The 17,698-nt window shown below is 31.4% G+C and overlaps 1 protein-coding gene across 11 annotated transcripts in view; it reads right to left on the reverse strand.

Moving 5' to 3' along the window:
• Magi (membrane associated guanylate kinase, WW and PDZ domain containing protein magi) overlaps window positions 1-17,698 on the reverse strand; it is a 90,253-nt gene that overhangs the window by 11,938 nt on the left and 60,617 nt on the right. For all 11 annotated transcript variants that reach the window (XM_075362885.1, XM_075362884.1, XM_075362891.1 and 8 more), the window contains 5 exons: window positions 14,412-14,543; window positions 10,424-10,591; window positions 9,261-9,301; window positions 8,059-8,268; window positions 2,512-2,656 (listed from right to left, as the gene is read on the reverse strand). In XM_075362885.1, the coding sequence (XP_075219000.1) occupies window positions 2,512-2,656; window positions 8,059-8,268; window positions 9,261-9,301; window positions 10,424-10,591; window positions 14,412-14,543 (696 nt within the window). The remainder of the gene's footprint in view (window positions 1-2,511; window positions 2,657-8,058; window positions 8,269-9,260; window positions 9,302-10,423; window positions 10,592-14,411; window positions 14,544-17,698) is intronic.

Genomic DNA, 17,698 nt, shown 5'->3' on the forward strand with positions numbered 1-17,698 from the left:
CCGATAGAGCTTCTGACCTTCAGTGAGAAGACAAGGGATCCATATGCTGCCACTTTTTTAAATTCAAGATCGCCAGTAATAATTGTCTGAGCACTGCCGCAGCTTATTTCGATCTCAGAAGCAATTTCTGCAATTGTTAATCGACAGTTGTCTTCGATAAGGTGATGAACCATGAGAATGTTTTCAGCAGTAGTACTTGTCCTCGGATGATGTTGGTGACCTTCATTTTCAACAGGTTCTTGTCCTACCAAAAACTGCTTATGGTAATCACACATTTGAGTTTTTTTACGTGTGTTGTCCCAGAACTGTTCCTGAAGCCTTCTCAAAATTTCAGATGGTTTCACACCCTCTGCCATGAGAAATTTAATACAGTAGCAAACAAATTAATTTGAACAAAGGGATTTTTTGTTCTGTGGCAGACTGCTTGTTGTTTGGTGTTTCAGGTTATGTTTAGTTCATACACAAACAAAATTAGTGGTTTTTGTGCTTTTATAATTCATTGTCAATTAGTTTTTGGTTATCTTGTGAGTTTGTTATACATTTGTTATTCGTTTCTAGTTAATACAATGGGTACAACCCCACGAAAGTGGTAAAAAATTGTTGTTCTGCCTCAACACACATAAATGAATCAAAGACAGATTGACAGAGAATGTAGTGTGGGGTTAAGTACTGTAAATGAAATCATGAAAAGGTTTAGGAAAACATGTTCCATCTCTCCAAAGAGAAAAGGAAAATGTGGCTAGAAAAAGAAAACCACGCCTACACAGGATTGACTGCTAATAAGAAAAAGCAAAATTAATCCACATTTGTCAGTTTTTGACCTTAATAGGGACTTCAGAACCACTGGGACTAATGTTTCTGATATGAAAGTTCATAGGAGATTGTTGGCAGTGGGACAGATTGCTCAGAAATCTAAAAAAGAAGCAGTTATGGAGACAAAAAGACTTTAATGGGCAATGGAACATAAAGAATGGTATATTGAGATGTGGAAAAGTCATTTTTTCAGACGAGACTCATTTCTTTGTCCAAGGTGAAAGAGTAGCCTACATTTGTAAATCAGCAGATAAGACTACTACGCCAACACACCTGTAACAAGCTCCCAAACATCCAGCCAAAAAGATGTTTTGGGGATGTTTTAAACATGAAGGGCCAGGAGCACTTATTTCCTGTGGATGGGATGATGAAATCGGACCAATACATTAACATATGCCAAAGAAAAATAGTCCCACTTATTCAGAAGAACCCAGAACTCATTTTTCAACAGGACCTTGCAGCATGTCACACGTAAAATAAAGCAAAAGAGTTCTTCAAAAACTAACAAATTCGAGTGCTTCAAAAACCAGCAAACTCCCCCGACCTGAATCCCACTGAAATTTATGGGCCATACTAAAAAGAAGACTTGGAAAGACGAATTGTAGCACAAAAACTGACCTTATTTCTTCAGTGATACAGATCTGGTTTCAAGATGAAGAAATCAAAAATCATTGTTCTACCTTAGTGGAATCAATGCCAAAGAGGATTAATGAGATAATCAAAAACAAAGGAGTACACATAGACTTAAATTTGAGTAAGTTTGACTATTAAAATTTTTTTTCTTTTAAAAGTAAAATTTTCTGTTAAAAATACTGTGTTCAGATTAATTTGTTTGCCACTGTAATAGGTGTACAATTCACGATGATGCCTCCTGCTCCGACATTGTGATACTGACTAGAAAAAAGTAATGAGTTGGCTTTCTTAGAGTGGGATTCCCTCCACACATCCCTATGTACAACAGTGAGAAGCCATGACCCTCTCTATTAGCCATGTGTCAGCAACAAAAATTCTGGTTTATATTTGATTCACCCTTGTATATATAAAATATAATAAAAATAACCTATTTTTTACAAATTTATCATTCTGTCTGATAGCTACAGAAATGACTCCACAAACTTACTTAGAAATTATTCAAAAAGCATTATTATTCAATAAGTAATAGGTTAACTTATCAGTAGGTGGAGACAAAGTGTGTGCACAGTTGGCAACCTTCCTTACCAACATATTGAAAAAATTAAACCCACACACTTTAAAGATAAAGAAGTAACTTATAAATTTCAATCTGTTCTACAATAACCAATTTTTATTATGGGAATATTAGAGATTTGTCTTTAGGTGAATCCTTGTAGAACAATACAATCTGCAAATGATCATCTTCAAGTAAGATAATTTGCTAAATTATCCTCCAAATTAATCTTTTATCAAATGTTTTTTGAGGTTGCACTTTTACTGAACGAGACTTTCCTAATATACTGTTGCATTTTCAGGATCTACAATTAAATGCATACTACTAAATTATATAAATTTACCATCTTTCTTAGAGAATAGAGCATTATTATACAAAATATATTTGTCATGAATAAAATTAATCTGGGAACAGAATGATTTCTAGTTTTGGTAAGAAAAATTGAGAGGAAAACTGCTAAAAAAAAAAAATCTGAGTTGATTCATTAATATAACTTAACTAATAGACATTACCTCCAGGAAGTAACATTGGAACTCGTCCACCTCTTTTAACAAGAAGCCTGACGACTGGACCACCATTTCTAATAATTTCAATAGCTTCAGCATGGGTCATATTCTTTGTGTTTATGCCATTTATTTCGATGATTTGATCACCTATCTGTAAAAAGAAAGACCAGAAATGAGATCACAGAAATAATATAGCCAAAACTTGAGTGTTTAACAAATTTTAACCTCTTCTGGTCAGGAATATAGATAATGAAAAGAGTATCAAACTCCTTTGTAAGCATTTTAAGATGTCTATCAGTTACAATATTTATACAATAAATACATTTACTTACAAGAGAATATTTTGAAATTAAGAACGATACTATTTTTTTCTTAAGTCACAATTTTGTTCAGATTTATATTATTTCAAGAGAACTGTACAGTTTTGTATTTTTCTAAATACATTTCTGACCTTTATTTATTTATGACACATTCTGGAAACGTTCTAAGTTGTAAACAGAATCGATTGAAAAACATATAGAGTAAGCTGGGGCTTGGAACTTTTGTAATGCTAAATACGGCATATATAAAGGAATATCAGGTTTTAAAGCTATTTAATATCTCTTAAATTCGAGTTACAGTAATGAATCATAAATAAAATGAAAGAGTAATTCTTACATTTTTCCCTACAGGTGTTAAATGTGAACATCTTTGGTCATACACAACACATCTAACTGACAGGAGAGTTTTACGCATACTTCAACCACATGTTTGGAGTGATGGAAGTGACAGGTGCTTCACACTGGCTATGCCAATATATAGAGGCACATACACAAGACCCTTTATAAAACTCCAAAGGAAAAATCACATGGGGTCAAATCAAATGACCTTGGAGGCATCTGCAAACAAGCTGTCATTGGGTTCAAGCCGATCAGCTTGAACCCAATGACAGCAGTCCCAATTCAGCAGTTGGGAAAAACATCATTCAACCAATCCTCTACAGAGTTAAGCCAGTGATGAAGTGCACACTCTTGTTGCCAAATGAGATTTTCTACTCCACCTTGTAGTTCAGGAAGAGTAAGTATGCAGCATATCCAAATAAGCAACTCCTGTTATGCTTGGTTCAGTGAAAGAGAATGGCCCGTGAAACTTGCCATCAGGACATTGCACGAAAACATTCAATTTTGGAGAGTCCCTTTCACATTTTAAAAGATCATGAAAATTTTTTGATCCTGATTATGAACATTATCTGCTTTAACTTCTCTACTAAGATGAAATGTTGACTCATCACTGAACACAATATGATCAAGAAAGTTGTAATCTTCAAACTGGAAAATTTTGATTGCGAAGAGGAGAATCACAATTAAATGTTCTATGGAACGCATGTTGAACTTTAAATTGCAGATTCATATTTAGCAAACTCAAAATACAGAAACCTTTCTGTTCAATAGTTGCCATCTATGCTAACGGCTCTTTCAAGCAGAAAGATAGGGAATCAATCTAAGGCCATTCAGGCAACTTAAACTGTCCTTTTTGCTCTTCTATTGTAGCCTTAAATCAACACTGTACAACTCATCTAAGAGATATAATAAATAAAACCCCAATATATTTTTTTAAATACCCGGTAGTTTTACTGCTAAAGTATATTTTGCATTTTTCTTTATATTTTTATTCATCTATCAATAAAGGAAAGAAAAAATCTGTAATTAATACAAATGTGTTAATGTTTATTAAACACTAAACAGTAAATGTATTAATGTTTATTTATACAAATTTTATCAACTGCCTATTTTCAAAAATAATTTTTTGATTAACAGTAAAATATGTCTTCTCTACTAGAGGAAAAATATGCACTACTTTAAAAACCAAAAAAAATTTAAACAAATTAAGACACTTAAAACTGTTATTAAATCTTTAATATGATTGAATTAAAAATAACATTATTAACAGAGAAGATTACAAGTCTGAGGTATAAAAATAAGTTGTTCTTGGCCTCATAACAATAGAATCTGATCTTAGCACTATTTTACACTTCCCTCAGCTACTGGAATGCAAAAAAATAAAATAAAAAAGATCAAATAGCTTGCATTTAGCCTATATTATTTTCACCTCAGTTTTTGAAATTGTAAATGAACAAACTGCTAACAATTTAATATTTACAAAACCTTTAGTTTGTATGTACCTTCATTTTAATCTTATGTAAGAATTAATCTGATTTATTTTAATATGTGCAGTCTGAATTATAAACTTGTATTATGGTAATGACATCAGTTTGATAGTTGACCATCGAAAGCTTATTATCAATTTTAAACTGGATTATTTTTATCATTAAGCTAAGACAATAGTGAGTGCAATACATGTAGTACTGTACTTACCTAACAGCTACATTCACTATTAGGTAAATGTAACACTAAACACTCTTATGTTTCTTAGGAACACTTGGGCAATGACCGAACGTCAACACTCAGATTCACAGCTGAAACAAACATACACACACACACACACTCACTCAGAGAAAGAGAGGAGGGGGGAGATAGAGAGAGGACGAGGAAAGGGTTGGTGGAGGGAGGAGACAGCAAATTCAATGAATCCCATTGTTGAAATGAAATCAAATAATCTCTAAGCACAAGAATGTTATTTTCTTGTACACAATGCCCACAAATGATTAATATACTTATAACAATGAAAAATCACAGTACAGTTTTGTTTGAGCAAAAAAAAAATTGCGAATAATCTTACCCAGACTTCTGTATAAATCAGCAATGGATGCTAGGTAGGTGCATTTCTAGGATTGATTTTTATGATATTCCAGAAATATCAGAGATATCTTTTCCAAGAAAGCTGCATAGAGTTCACAACTACTCTGTATGGTATCCTGGTTATTCAAATTTACCATTTTTCTTAACTCTATAATTCATCAAGCAAGTTACTAAACTTAACTGTCAAACTAAAATGCGTAAATTTCACGTAAATTGTTTTTATAAACAATGGACTTGCACAGCCAAAGAAATAAACTAATAAGCAATCACACAGTATATAATTTTTATTAGTCTTATATTTCTAACCGTTTTAATTTAAGGTGCTCTCTGGATTCTATTTTTAAATGCTACTATAATTATTAATACTGTTTATGAATTTGAAAATAATATTGTAGCAATGATTTTGTATTTTTATATATACTACTGTTTTTGTTGTCAAAAAAAAAGTCTAACAACATATGTAAAGATTTAACTATATATAAAAATTTGATACTTCTTAGATAAGTATTAAGCAAGATGATGTAAAGTGTTCATAAAAATGTAGGTTAATATAATTTATCTGACTAACAAATTAATGTTGAATAATAAATATAAAGCACAAACAGCAAAAACATTGCCGTTGCTATGAAAGTAGTATTATACTTCATCTATAAATATGGAGCCTCACGTACTTGGCGAACAGTTATAATTGGTAAAACTGCTGTAACCTATCACTGAACTGTTGGTCATAAAGAGATGTTGAAAAATACTTTTTGGGATGTGTTCAAAAACACAATTATATGTGAGAAACTATCATTGTAAACATAAAATTCTAAAATATTGTTTTTATGAATAAATTTTTTTTGGATATGCACTAGTGTTATTACAATTGTTTTATTTATCAAAATAAATACTCTTTTTTTACATTTTTTCTAAACCTAGTTTCACTCCATTATTGATAAATTAACAACCCAATATTTAACAATTGGAGCAATACAATGCCTAATATTTGTATTAAATGAATAAATGTGGTAAATGTATCATACTTTTAAATTATACTAAAATCTCAAAACATAAGATAAGTTATTACTGTAAAAATTGAAATCTATAGTATAAAACCGAATTTACAAAATGGCTGTAATTAAAAAAAAAAAATGTTAATTAAAAATCATGGAATGGTATCCTGGACAAATGTGTTATTACTGAATCTATCCAGCGGAGAATACAGTGATTTTAGCCACTCGCTTGTTAATTTAATGGGTTAATGAAGTAAAAATCACAAAGTTATTTATAATAGTCTGTATATTAAAACACAAAAATTTGACAGTGATTAACCTTTACATATATTTACTCATAAGACTATTACATTATATATTTTAACTTTTTATTACCTACGGATAGAATAGAAGTGGATTGATTCCAAAAGTGGGCCCTCGGATAACCAGAAGATTTGGCGAGCTCAAATACAAACTCATGCAGTTTTTGATGGGCATGCTGTTGGTAGAACTTGTTTCACTGCAGAAGAGTGGATAACAGCTTGTGCCCATATTCCAGGGAGCTGGATGATGCAGAGCATGTGGTGTACCACTGCCATAGATGGGAGGACATGCAGAGGGACTACACTCAGTGTGGTCTCTTGATGCCTGAGAACATCATTTCGACGATGCTAGGGGATGAGCGGACATGGAACGTCATCTCCCGCCTTGTGGGCAAAATTATCCGTTGCAAGGCATCGGGATTATAGGTTGGTGGACTGCTCGTAAACAGAACCGGCAACAGTCTGCACTTGCAGATTGTTGTTCATTCAGCGATGAGGCGTGCAAGACTCCTGAAGGTCTGTGCTTATCTAGCCCTTCTGCAGGTCCATTACTATGTCCTGTAATGACAGCAGCATGTCCCGGATAATGCCTTCATGGTGGGTACCGGGGCATGTTATTTTTAGGAGGTTTTTTAGTGAGTCGCCGCTTAGTGAGTTTTTGACAGGAACCTCACATACCCAGTAGTACAGACTGCTGGGTGTCTGAGTGCAAATTTTTTTCCTTCTCCCGCAGAAAAAAAAAAAAAAAAACAGAAGTGGATAGAGTATAACTATTCCACAATCTAATCTCATAATAATATTGAAATAAATATCATTTCTAGGAAAGGACTGATATATTATACTAGCAAGCAGAATATGAAATGATACTGTGACTAAGGCATGAGTTAGATAGAAAACAAGGAACTCACAATGACAATAATTTAGTCCAATAACTACATACCATGAACAATACAACTTTGTTTTACTATGACTACTTATTACTTTCAACAAAGTTTCGTTAGAGTTATGTACTTTATACATATTATAAAATTATGCTGCATATAATTTTATGAAAACCAATTTTATCTATTTTATTCAAGAACATTAAACAATAGAATCATAACTGCGCACAGGTCTTAAAGATGTTTTATAAAGGAATAACCCTAAAAATAAGGTAAATACTTGCTGAAAACTTTTGCAAAAGTAAAAAGTAGCACACTAAATATTTATAATATGTATTTAATATTTGTCAAAACTGAACATACTCAATAGAATATTGTGTACTCATGCTATCATATTTATCTTTATAAATTATAATTATATTTATTGCTATAGGATGCAATTAAAAGGAATTACTGATATTAAATAAATGAAACTGTTTATACATAAAATGACGAATCTGAAATAAAGGAAACTGAATTAGCACAATATAAGAGAATAATAAAAGAATGTACATTTGTTTTTGATCTATATTTAAATATTAAAAGCAGTTTTAGCTGTAGTGCAATTAGAGAGGAACAACAAACAGTTAATAATCACCATAAGACGACCGTCGATGGCTGCAGGTCCATTTTCAGCAATCTGTAGTACATAAAGTGCCATGTTCTGGAACTCCCTACCACCACGAATACTGAAGCCGAATCCACGAGATCCACGACTCAATTCTACAGCATGATACTGTTCTTCTTCACCATCATGATCACCATCAATTCCTGCTCCCATACCTTCACCCATTCCACCTTCCTCATCCTGGAAATTATGAGGAAATTCTATTAAAACATGGAAATCTTAGAAAAATTTATAACAGTTCAAAGTCTGTAAACCTCAGATCTGTCATCATTACATGAGACTACACTCTATTTTTAATTGTACTTAAGAGAATATTATATTTTATTCATTCTCCCTTTACCAATTATATAATGATAAATTTACTTATACCTATTTAAATCAAGATTTGTAGATATGAATATATATATATATATATATATATATATTTATACATAAAATGACGAATCTGAAATAAAGGAAACTGATTTTTATATATATATATATATATATATATGGATATATATATATATATATATATATATATGGATAAAAATAAAGGAACAATTATAATATTAAGAAAAATGAAGAAGCACTGCAATTTTTCTATCCAGTAATTGATCTGCCTAAAACCTTCTTATTCTAGTAATGTATGTTAATTAAGAGCATGAAAAACAAATATAGGACAATAGAAAAAGAACATACAGTAGATGAATATACTCCGAATCATAAATCTCAAGTTCTATATCATGAATTCTCCATGTAGTGATATTTTAATAATTATTTTTGACATTAAAATGTAGTTCAAGAATAGTTTTATGTGTATCCCTCAAAAATTACTATTTTACAACATAAGATAGACTGGACTTGTTCACAACAAGCAGTCTTAAACATCACTTAAAGTATCACTGTTCAAGCAGTTCATGGCAAATTTAAATAATGTGACAAATCTTTCTTTTCTGTAATATTTTGTTGAAATAAAAATCAATAAAACACAGAACTTATTAATTTTAAGATGTATTATTTTAAATACTTCACAAAACACATAAAAGTTACACACGTCAATGAAGATGGAAATACTGAAAATCTATTCCTAAAAGAAATCTAAACAAAATTTATTTGATAAAAACATAATTTAACTTTTAACTAAAAAACTATCCTTGCAACTAAAAACATTAAGAACTGTTTAAACTCACCCGCTGTGAAGCTGTAATGGATGCTGTGCTGGAAGTATCATCTGAAATAAACACAATGAAAATAACAGTAAATGTTACATTTAATTTGATTTAAAGAAATAACATCACATTTCTTTTAATAAAATTACCAAAACACAACTAAATATAAACAAAACTGCTGCACTTATTTCATTTTTTAACTTATAAAAAAGAAAAAAAAAACTTGTAATATCAGAGAACAGGAGTCAAAATTTTATTTTATATATTAACATTCTGCTGAAGAATTTCAGCTAAGGCTCACTAACAAATTTGTAATATTCAGACACCACTTTAAAGTTTTGAAAGATCTTCAGAAATCAGTAATCTTAAAACAATGAAATGAAGAAATCTTAAACCTTTCTGTCAGTGTAAAAATAAACATCACTGTTAAAAACCTTTCAAATTATACCTACGTAGTTTTGTTTTTACATTTTTTTGTTGTATCAGATTCTGCCAGTCTGTTTGGTAATACTGCAGTAATTAACCCAGAGGGTTGGGAAGTATTATTACATCAATTTTATAAAAGGCAGTTATCAGTGGAAGAATAACCACCGTTTTCTGAAATCAAAACTATATCCTTCTGATATAGTTGTATACTCCAAAATTTATGAAGCTAAGAATAATTATAAGCTGTTTTAACATTGAGAAGCACTATTAAAAAAATGGTAACATCAGGTCTGACAATGTATTCTCATGTACTGATGCCTACACTGCATAGAAGATTCAGCGATTTTGAAAAGAACTTTTTCATGATCCCCTTTACAACCAACATCACCAAATCAGTGACCTCCACACCTTTTAGTGCTGTTTAGTGTTGGGCAGAGAATTTGAAAATGGAATTACTGACAACTTTAACTCCAAGGGGGAGCATATTTATACACAGGTTAAAAAAGCCACCTTCTCGGTTAAAATGCTTGGAAATCATGATGAACACAAGAGGGAAATTAAGCTGACATGCATGATTTGAGTCTATAATTTTATTATAGTCTCTTTGTTTATTATTTGCTCCCAAGTTTTTGATTTAATTCCAACATATACAAAAAGGCAATCGCTCACAACAGAAAAATAATTACAAATATGCAATTTTTAAGTTAGATTTAAAGATGTTTAACTAATCGAAAATAAATAAAAACTACCAACTTTACCTAAAGGAGGTCCAATAGTCAAAGTAACAGAATATCCAGAGTCTTTAATAAGATTAACAATGTCACCATGATGAAGGTTCATAATATCCATATGATTAACTGCCAATATGTGATCTCCCAAATGAAGTTGACCACAACGTTCTGCAGGACTACCTTCAATAATTCTTCCTAAACAAAGATAAATTGTATAACAGAATACAGAAAAAATTAAATTAAATTATTTTATACACGACAGCATTAATTCTATTTTTTTTTCCTTAACAAAATCTAGGTACTTCTTATAAGTAAAACCCAACAATATAACAAGTGAACAAGTAATTAAATCTACTCAAAAGATATTAGAAGAATGACAGAAGTTAAGATCACAATAAAAACACTACTGGCAGAAACTCACAATAAACTAATACGATTCTGTCATAATTTAGTTTTAAAATAGAACTTTTATTAGGCTGAAAATATAAGCACGTAGGAATTAATTAAAAAATATGTTTAACTATAATCTCTGACTTAACTGTTGTATCCCAATATTCAATATATTGATGTAGATGATCGATCAAGGACTAGAGTGATTAAGATGGCAATTTTCAATATGCATTTCAATGTTTTTTAATTGTTTATTATGTTTTAATTAATAAATATTGTTCTATAATTTGAAAATACGTATGTTTATTTATATAGACATAAAAAGTTGCAATGAGGAGAAAATAAAAACATTTGTACAAAAATTTAAAAAAAGTATTGGCATCCTACTGGTTTATTTACAAGTTCAATTTTCTCAACATATTTACTTATATTTTCTTTAAAACCCAATCAAATTCAAACTGTTTAATTCATAATATTCATTCATAATTATAGTGCTGTTTTTTTAAGTGTATAAATATTTTGAAAGATAATTTTATCAATTTATTTAAATAAAATTTTTTGTAGTCCCTATTTCCTCTGTACGTAAATTCTAGCTAATTATATAATATAAACATATTCAGCCACTCCACAAAAATTAGAAATTTTAATAACATTTTATAAATATAAATTCAACCTAATGAATCTGCAGACAGAATTTGATGGGGACATTCTTATAAATATTATTTAAGTTGGTAATACATTGATAAGAAATTTTTAATAAATCAGATAATCAGTACAGTACTGTATTGTCATATTGACAGCATGTTAAAGATTTTAAATAACATTTTAAATTTAAAATAAACTTTTTTATTGACTAAACAAATATTTGTTCTACAAGATGTGCACTACTCTACACCAAAAATCGACGACCTTCTTACAACATTCAACAATTCTTTATATTATTGCTCCCTAGATCTAGTTAAAGCATGTATTGATGAGGGGGTGCTAAGATTCAGTTATTACTCATAAAGGAAGTTATGCCTTCAATCGCCTCTCATTTGGAATCAAAATGTACCAAATGACTTTCACCTCATCATGGACAAACTCTTGGGGGGACTCAGAGGGGTTACAACATACTTTGACAATAACATGCAAAAACATAAAATACTACACAAAAACTGATGGCTTTACCTCGATAAGATTTCAAGAGTTAGATTTACACCTCAACAAAGAAAAGTGTGAATTTTTCTAAACTAAAGTCCAATACCTAAGCTATGTAATTGAACAAAGAAAAATTTCCAAAGACCCGACTAAGGTCACAGTCTAGTATAAATGCACCTAGACTGGCAAATCAAGATGTCGAGAGATTCCAAGGAATGGTTACCTAATACCAACTACCTCGACAGTTATTTATCCATTCAGATTTCTTCAGAAATATTATAAATTCTACTGGTCCTCAAAATGTGAAGTGGCATTTACACAACTGAAAAACAAAGTCGCAAGCCATCATGTACTAACCCCATTCAATCAAGACCTTCCACTGACAATGAACTGCAATGCTTCTCCGATAGGGATATCGGGAATACTTTCACATACAATGAACGGAGTATTTACTGGCAAGATCTAGATAAAGACATAGAAAATCTTGTCAGAACTTGTCAAACTGTGGACAAATGAAGAAAAACTCTTTAAAAACACTAATCCCCATCCATCACTGGGGTGAACCCTCAGAACATTTTGAAGGGGTTCACATGGATTATGTTGGACTGTTTCAAGATCATCACTTTTTTACCTTGGTCGATGCAAAGTGTCCCGATGGTTGGAAGTTTGTTACTCTAAGAATGCACCAACAGCTTCAACCATTCAATACCTTCAAGATATATTCTCAACTCACAGCTTACCAAGAATACTGGTCTCTGACAAAGCAACAATCTTCAAAAGTAAAACCTTTACAAAATTCTTTTCTGACGACGGCATACACCAACATTTTATAGCAATGGGTCATCCCACTACCAACGGGCTTGCTGAACATAATGTATAGACTTTCAAGCAAAAATTACAAGCAATGACTTCATCTAAACTATCCATTCAAAGAAAAACTCAAGACATCTTAATGCAATATAGTGATCTATAAATTTACCAGATCTATAGAAATCTGGTAAATTTAAAATCAGAATTATACCTAAAACGAAGATTATGTATTAAATTAGACCTTCTGAAACTACCAACACCACCACCATGTACACCATCGCCTTCCAACATCACTCCTAGAGAAAACAGAAGACAGTGACATTTGCTCCATCACTAAGCACATACGACAAACCAAGAAGAGGTCCCTCAGAGGAGCTCCACCCGGATTGCAGCAACAACCTATTTTGAGACGATCATATAAAGGGAATGTAGACAGCTAACAAAACTGCAAGACTATATTGCATCCTTTTTAAACTTGACTGGGTTTTAATTCATAACTTTTATACTTTAACAATTTAAATCAATAAATATGTATATATATTCAAATTAGTTCAAAAGTATCCAATCAACTAAAATATCAAAATTATACTTCTACATCTACTTAAGTTTCACGATTGTTTAACCATGATGATTCGATACTATTATAATTCAATATTTTATTTCAATACTTATCTATGCAGTACCTTTTAATAACTTTATTCATGTTATTGTTTTCAATACTTTTCAATAAGTGTGGGAGATTGTTACATTCCAATGTTGGATATATCGATGCATGTAGACGATCGACAGAGGATTGGACTGATTAAGATGACAGTTTTCAATACACATTTCAATGTTCACTTTTGTAATTATTTCCAATTAGTAATCCATGATGAGCATATATTAAACATCTGAATTTTAAAGTATAATGCTACATCTTATGTAACAATCAGGACATTGGTTACATTTTGACATAAATGTCGACATGAATATTAACTTTCAGTCACTTATGAGTAAATGCAAATTAATTTTAAGCCCATTCTAACACAGGTCTTTGCAATATGGTAAAATATCTGATCCTATGAGGAGGAGAAGTCCTCATCAGCTGATTATCCCCTTTATTTACCCCCCCTCCCGCCGTTAGACAAACATCTAGAATTCACAGGCTCTGTCAATAAGATTGAGAAATCAGCATCTGTGAAAGAGCTGCTATAAAAAATTGTTCCTTAAAGATTTAATTCATGTTATTAGTTTCAATAGTACTGAGTTAATGTAACAAAAAATAAGAACATATATACTTCCACCAAAAATCCTTGTCATTCTTAGAAATAAAAAATATAGAACTTGTAGAATTATAATTTTTTTTAAATTAAGATTTTGTATTACATACATTATGAGCTATTTAGTGAATTGCATCTTTGCCTCATTATCATTTGGAAGATTTCAAAGATGATCTGACTAATTCACATGATTAATGGTACACTGCTGTGAAATTTTATAAGAATTTATGGTTTTTCTTATATATAAGCCATAGTGTGTAACATACATTATTAATCTGCTTTCAAAAAAGGTTTCCCATCAATCTAGAATTTTATAGAATTTATTATTTTAAACTGGAATTTATGTACTTCATAATCCTCTTACACAAATTAATATTGTTTGGCAGAGCGAATATTAAGGAATATAATTTACTAACCTATAGTTGAACCAGCTTTATTCAATGATGAGATGATGACAAAACCAAAACCTTCATTCTCTCTTCTTTTGACAGTTACATCATATGGATAAATCATATCAGAAGATCGAGATCTCATAAAACTTGTAACATCTAAAAAAAAAAATGTTAAACCCGTTAAAATTTTTCCTTCTACTTTACTTAATTAACTTCTTCAGAAAGTGAGGTGAACAAATGTATAAAGAACTATATCTATTTAGCATGCAATAATTTGAAAAACCATATATTTAATGTAGATTATAGATGCAAAAATTTTACCAGAGGAGAAATCCCAAAAAAAACCCCAGAAATTAAAAAAAATTATTAATTAGGTTTTATACAATGTACCCCACCACTCTTGCCTTTTTCAAAGTACTTTCCTTTTGACAATACATTTGTTCTGTTTTTCCAACTGCTGAAAACTCCAAACAAATGTTTTTGGAGTTTTCAGTGTTGATGTAGTTCAAGGTATTAAGTGTTTTCTTTTTCACTGTGCTGACATCAGCAAAATATTTCTCTTTCACTTAACATTTCATATAAGGGAATAGAGATAAGTAGCAAGTGCAAGGTCAGGTGAATATTGAAGATGAGGGAGAACTGTCTTACAGTTTTTTTATCACACACTATTGTACACTCAAAGCCTTGTAGAAAAGGATTACTGTTTCAGTGAAGGATCCAAGTACTGCTGTTGCAAATGGTTGTTTTATTTGCACACTTTCATATTATTGCAATACCTCCAAATAAAATTGTTGATCTCCAGTCTACCCAAGAGGAAGAAATTCTTTACGGAAGTTAAAAAAGAAATCAACATGATGGTCAGATGGTCATCTTGAATTTTCATGAATTTGTGTTTTCACAGGCCTAACGCTTGTATTGTTTCTGGGGCAAAGAGTCAAAAACATGCCTGAGTCAAAAACATTTCCCTTCGGTCATAAGTTTAGAAAAAGAAACTGAATCATTTCAAATTTTTTACCTTAGAATATGTATGAAACATTTAAATAATAGGATTTTTTTAATCAAAGGCAAACTAGTCAACCCTGAAATCTGTTAATGATTGAAGAATGTTTCACTGATTTTGTTAATGTATGAAGGTGAAACAATAATTATCTACACTTTCGCCATCACACCTTCAAGATTGTCATACTGCCTTCTGCACAAGCACGCATAGAATTTGTATGACTGCCGTTACATGTGTGAAATTTGACCCTGATCACATTTGCCTTCCGGCTATTACCATCTAAACATGTCCACTTCACTAGCAGTTTGCACAAAGAACAAACAATAAGCAATGATCAGATTTCAGAGAGTGTGAAAGGGGCTGAATTTCTCAATTCCTTCTTGAGAGGAGGGCCTTCTTCATCCACTTCTCATGGATCGAGAAGTTTAAAAGTGTCCAGACAAGTGTGATGCATAAACAAGGAATAGGATACCCATCAACCACCATCACAGACAACAAGATTCAGCAAACTTGAGAGATGGTTCTGGAGAACAGGTAAGTTACCATCAATGAAGTAGCATCTTCTTTGAAAAGCAGTTATGGTTCTGCCCATAAAATCATCCACGACAAGCTAGAATTCCATAGTCTGAGAATGACAGGTACCAAGGCAGTTTACTGCAGAACACAGCTGAAATATGTTGAGATTTGCCAACGCTTACTCGATTGGCTTAAGGAAGGCGACACATTTTTTAGCAGAATAGCCCGACTGGTGATGAAACATGGGTTAATCACTATGAACCACGATCAATACACCAGAGTATGGAGTAGACACACCTGTGATCTCCAACGAAGAAAAAATTCAAGACTGAGCCATTGGCAGCAAAGATAGGATGCAAAAGGGCTATACTGGAAGACTTTATGGAAAAAGAGATTACAATCAACAGTGTGTTACAGTGAAAGGCTGGAAAACAAGGTGAAGCCAGAAATTCATGACAAATGTCAAGGTCTTGCTGAAGAAAGTGTTGTTGTATAACAACGCTTGCCTGTACATGGCTTGTCATTCTGTTCAAACACGAGTATCAACAAGTTCAATTTTGAGGTACTAGAACATCCTCCCAATAGCCCAGATTTTGCTTCCAACAACCTTCATTGGTTTGGACCACTCAAGAATGCTTTGTGAGGTCATCGATTTTCCAGAGTTAGAAGTGCAGGAAGTGATGTAAAAGTGGCTTCATGAACAACCAAAAACCTTCTTGGAAGAAATATGCAAGCTTGTGAACTTCTGGACCAAGCCCAATGACAAGGGAGGTGACTATGTTGAAAAATTATATACATGCTGAACAATCAAAATTTCATCTTACTTCCCTACCTTTGTGTCACTAGATTGTAGAATAAAAAGTGTATATAATTTTTGACAAGTCCTTGTATTTAGTGACTGATCTTGAAGTGGTTGTCATTCCATTAGTTGAAAGGTCAGTAGATTTTGGATGCAATATTTCACCTCTTTTCAAATGTGAATACCACTCCCTACAATTCCACCCCACTCAAGGCTTTTTATAAATTAAAAGTTTCAGCAGCTGATTTTAACTTAAATTTTTTGTTCTTTATTATTAACTATCAAGAAAATCTCTTAACTTCCTTTCAGGCACTAGGGAAACAAACCACAAATAATGTTATATAACAACTGCTGGAGAATAGTGTTCACTCCTGACACCTGGGAGTACACAAGCAACTTAGTTTTTGCACCATGTCTAATATCCAATATTGTTGGACTCTCTTGTAAATTAAAACATCACATTTATTCAAAATATTAATTTAAGTAACATGCATTTAACTGTCATAGTACATTTAAATATCATAATTTTCTTAAACATAAAGAAGGAAATATTAAACCAATAACCTTTTCTACCAGTAAAAAAAATCTTACATCAAGAAAAAGTTTTTGTTTAACATTATTTCTTCCTGACAATATACAGACTCTTTTAAATATTTGTATGACTAATTTTACACCAATAATGTCTTAAAAAATTTTGAAACTACAACTTTTATAAAACTTAACAAAAACCAAACATCCTTTTCACCAATAAGTGCACTGACACACCTAATAGATAAAAAAAAACTATGAATGGAGGAAACATGAAAAAAATGCACAGGAAAACAAACGAAAATTAATACTGAAACGAACTATTATGTATATTTTTCAACGTGAAAAATATAATACATGAGAAAAGTTATTAATGGGTTCTGGGAAAGATAGTAAATTACATCCATTAACAAATTGACTGTGTCAAAACATTTACAATATCTAAGGAAGAAGCATCTGGAAAACTGA

Source organism: Lycorma delicatula, chromosome 4 (assembly GCF_047948215.1).
Source record: "Lycorma delicatula isolate Av1 chromosome 4, ASM4794821v1, whole genome shotgun sequence".
NCBI classification, from domain to species: Eukaryota; Metazoa; Arthropoda; class Insecta; order Hemiptera; family Fulgoridae; genus Lycorma; species Lycorma delicatula.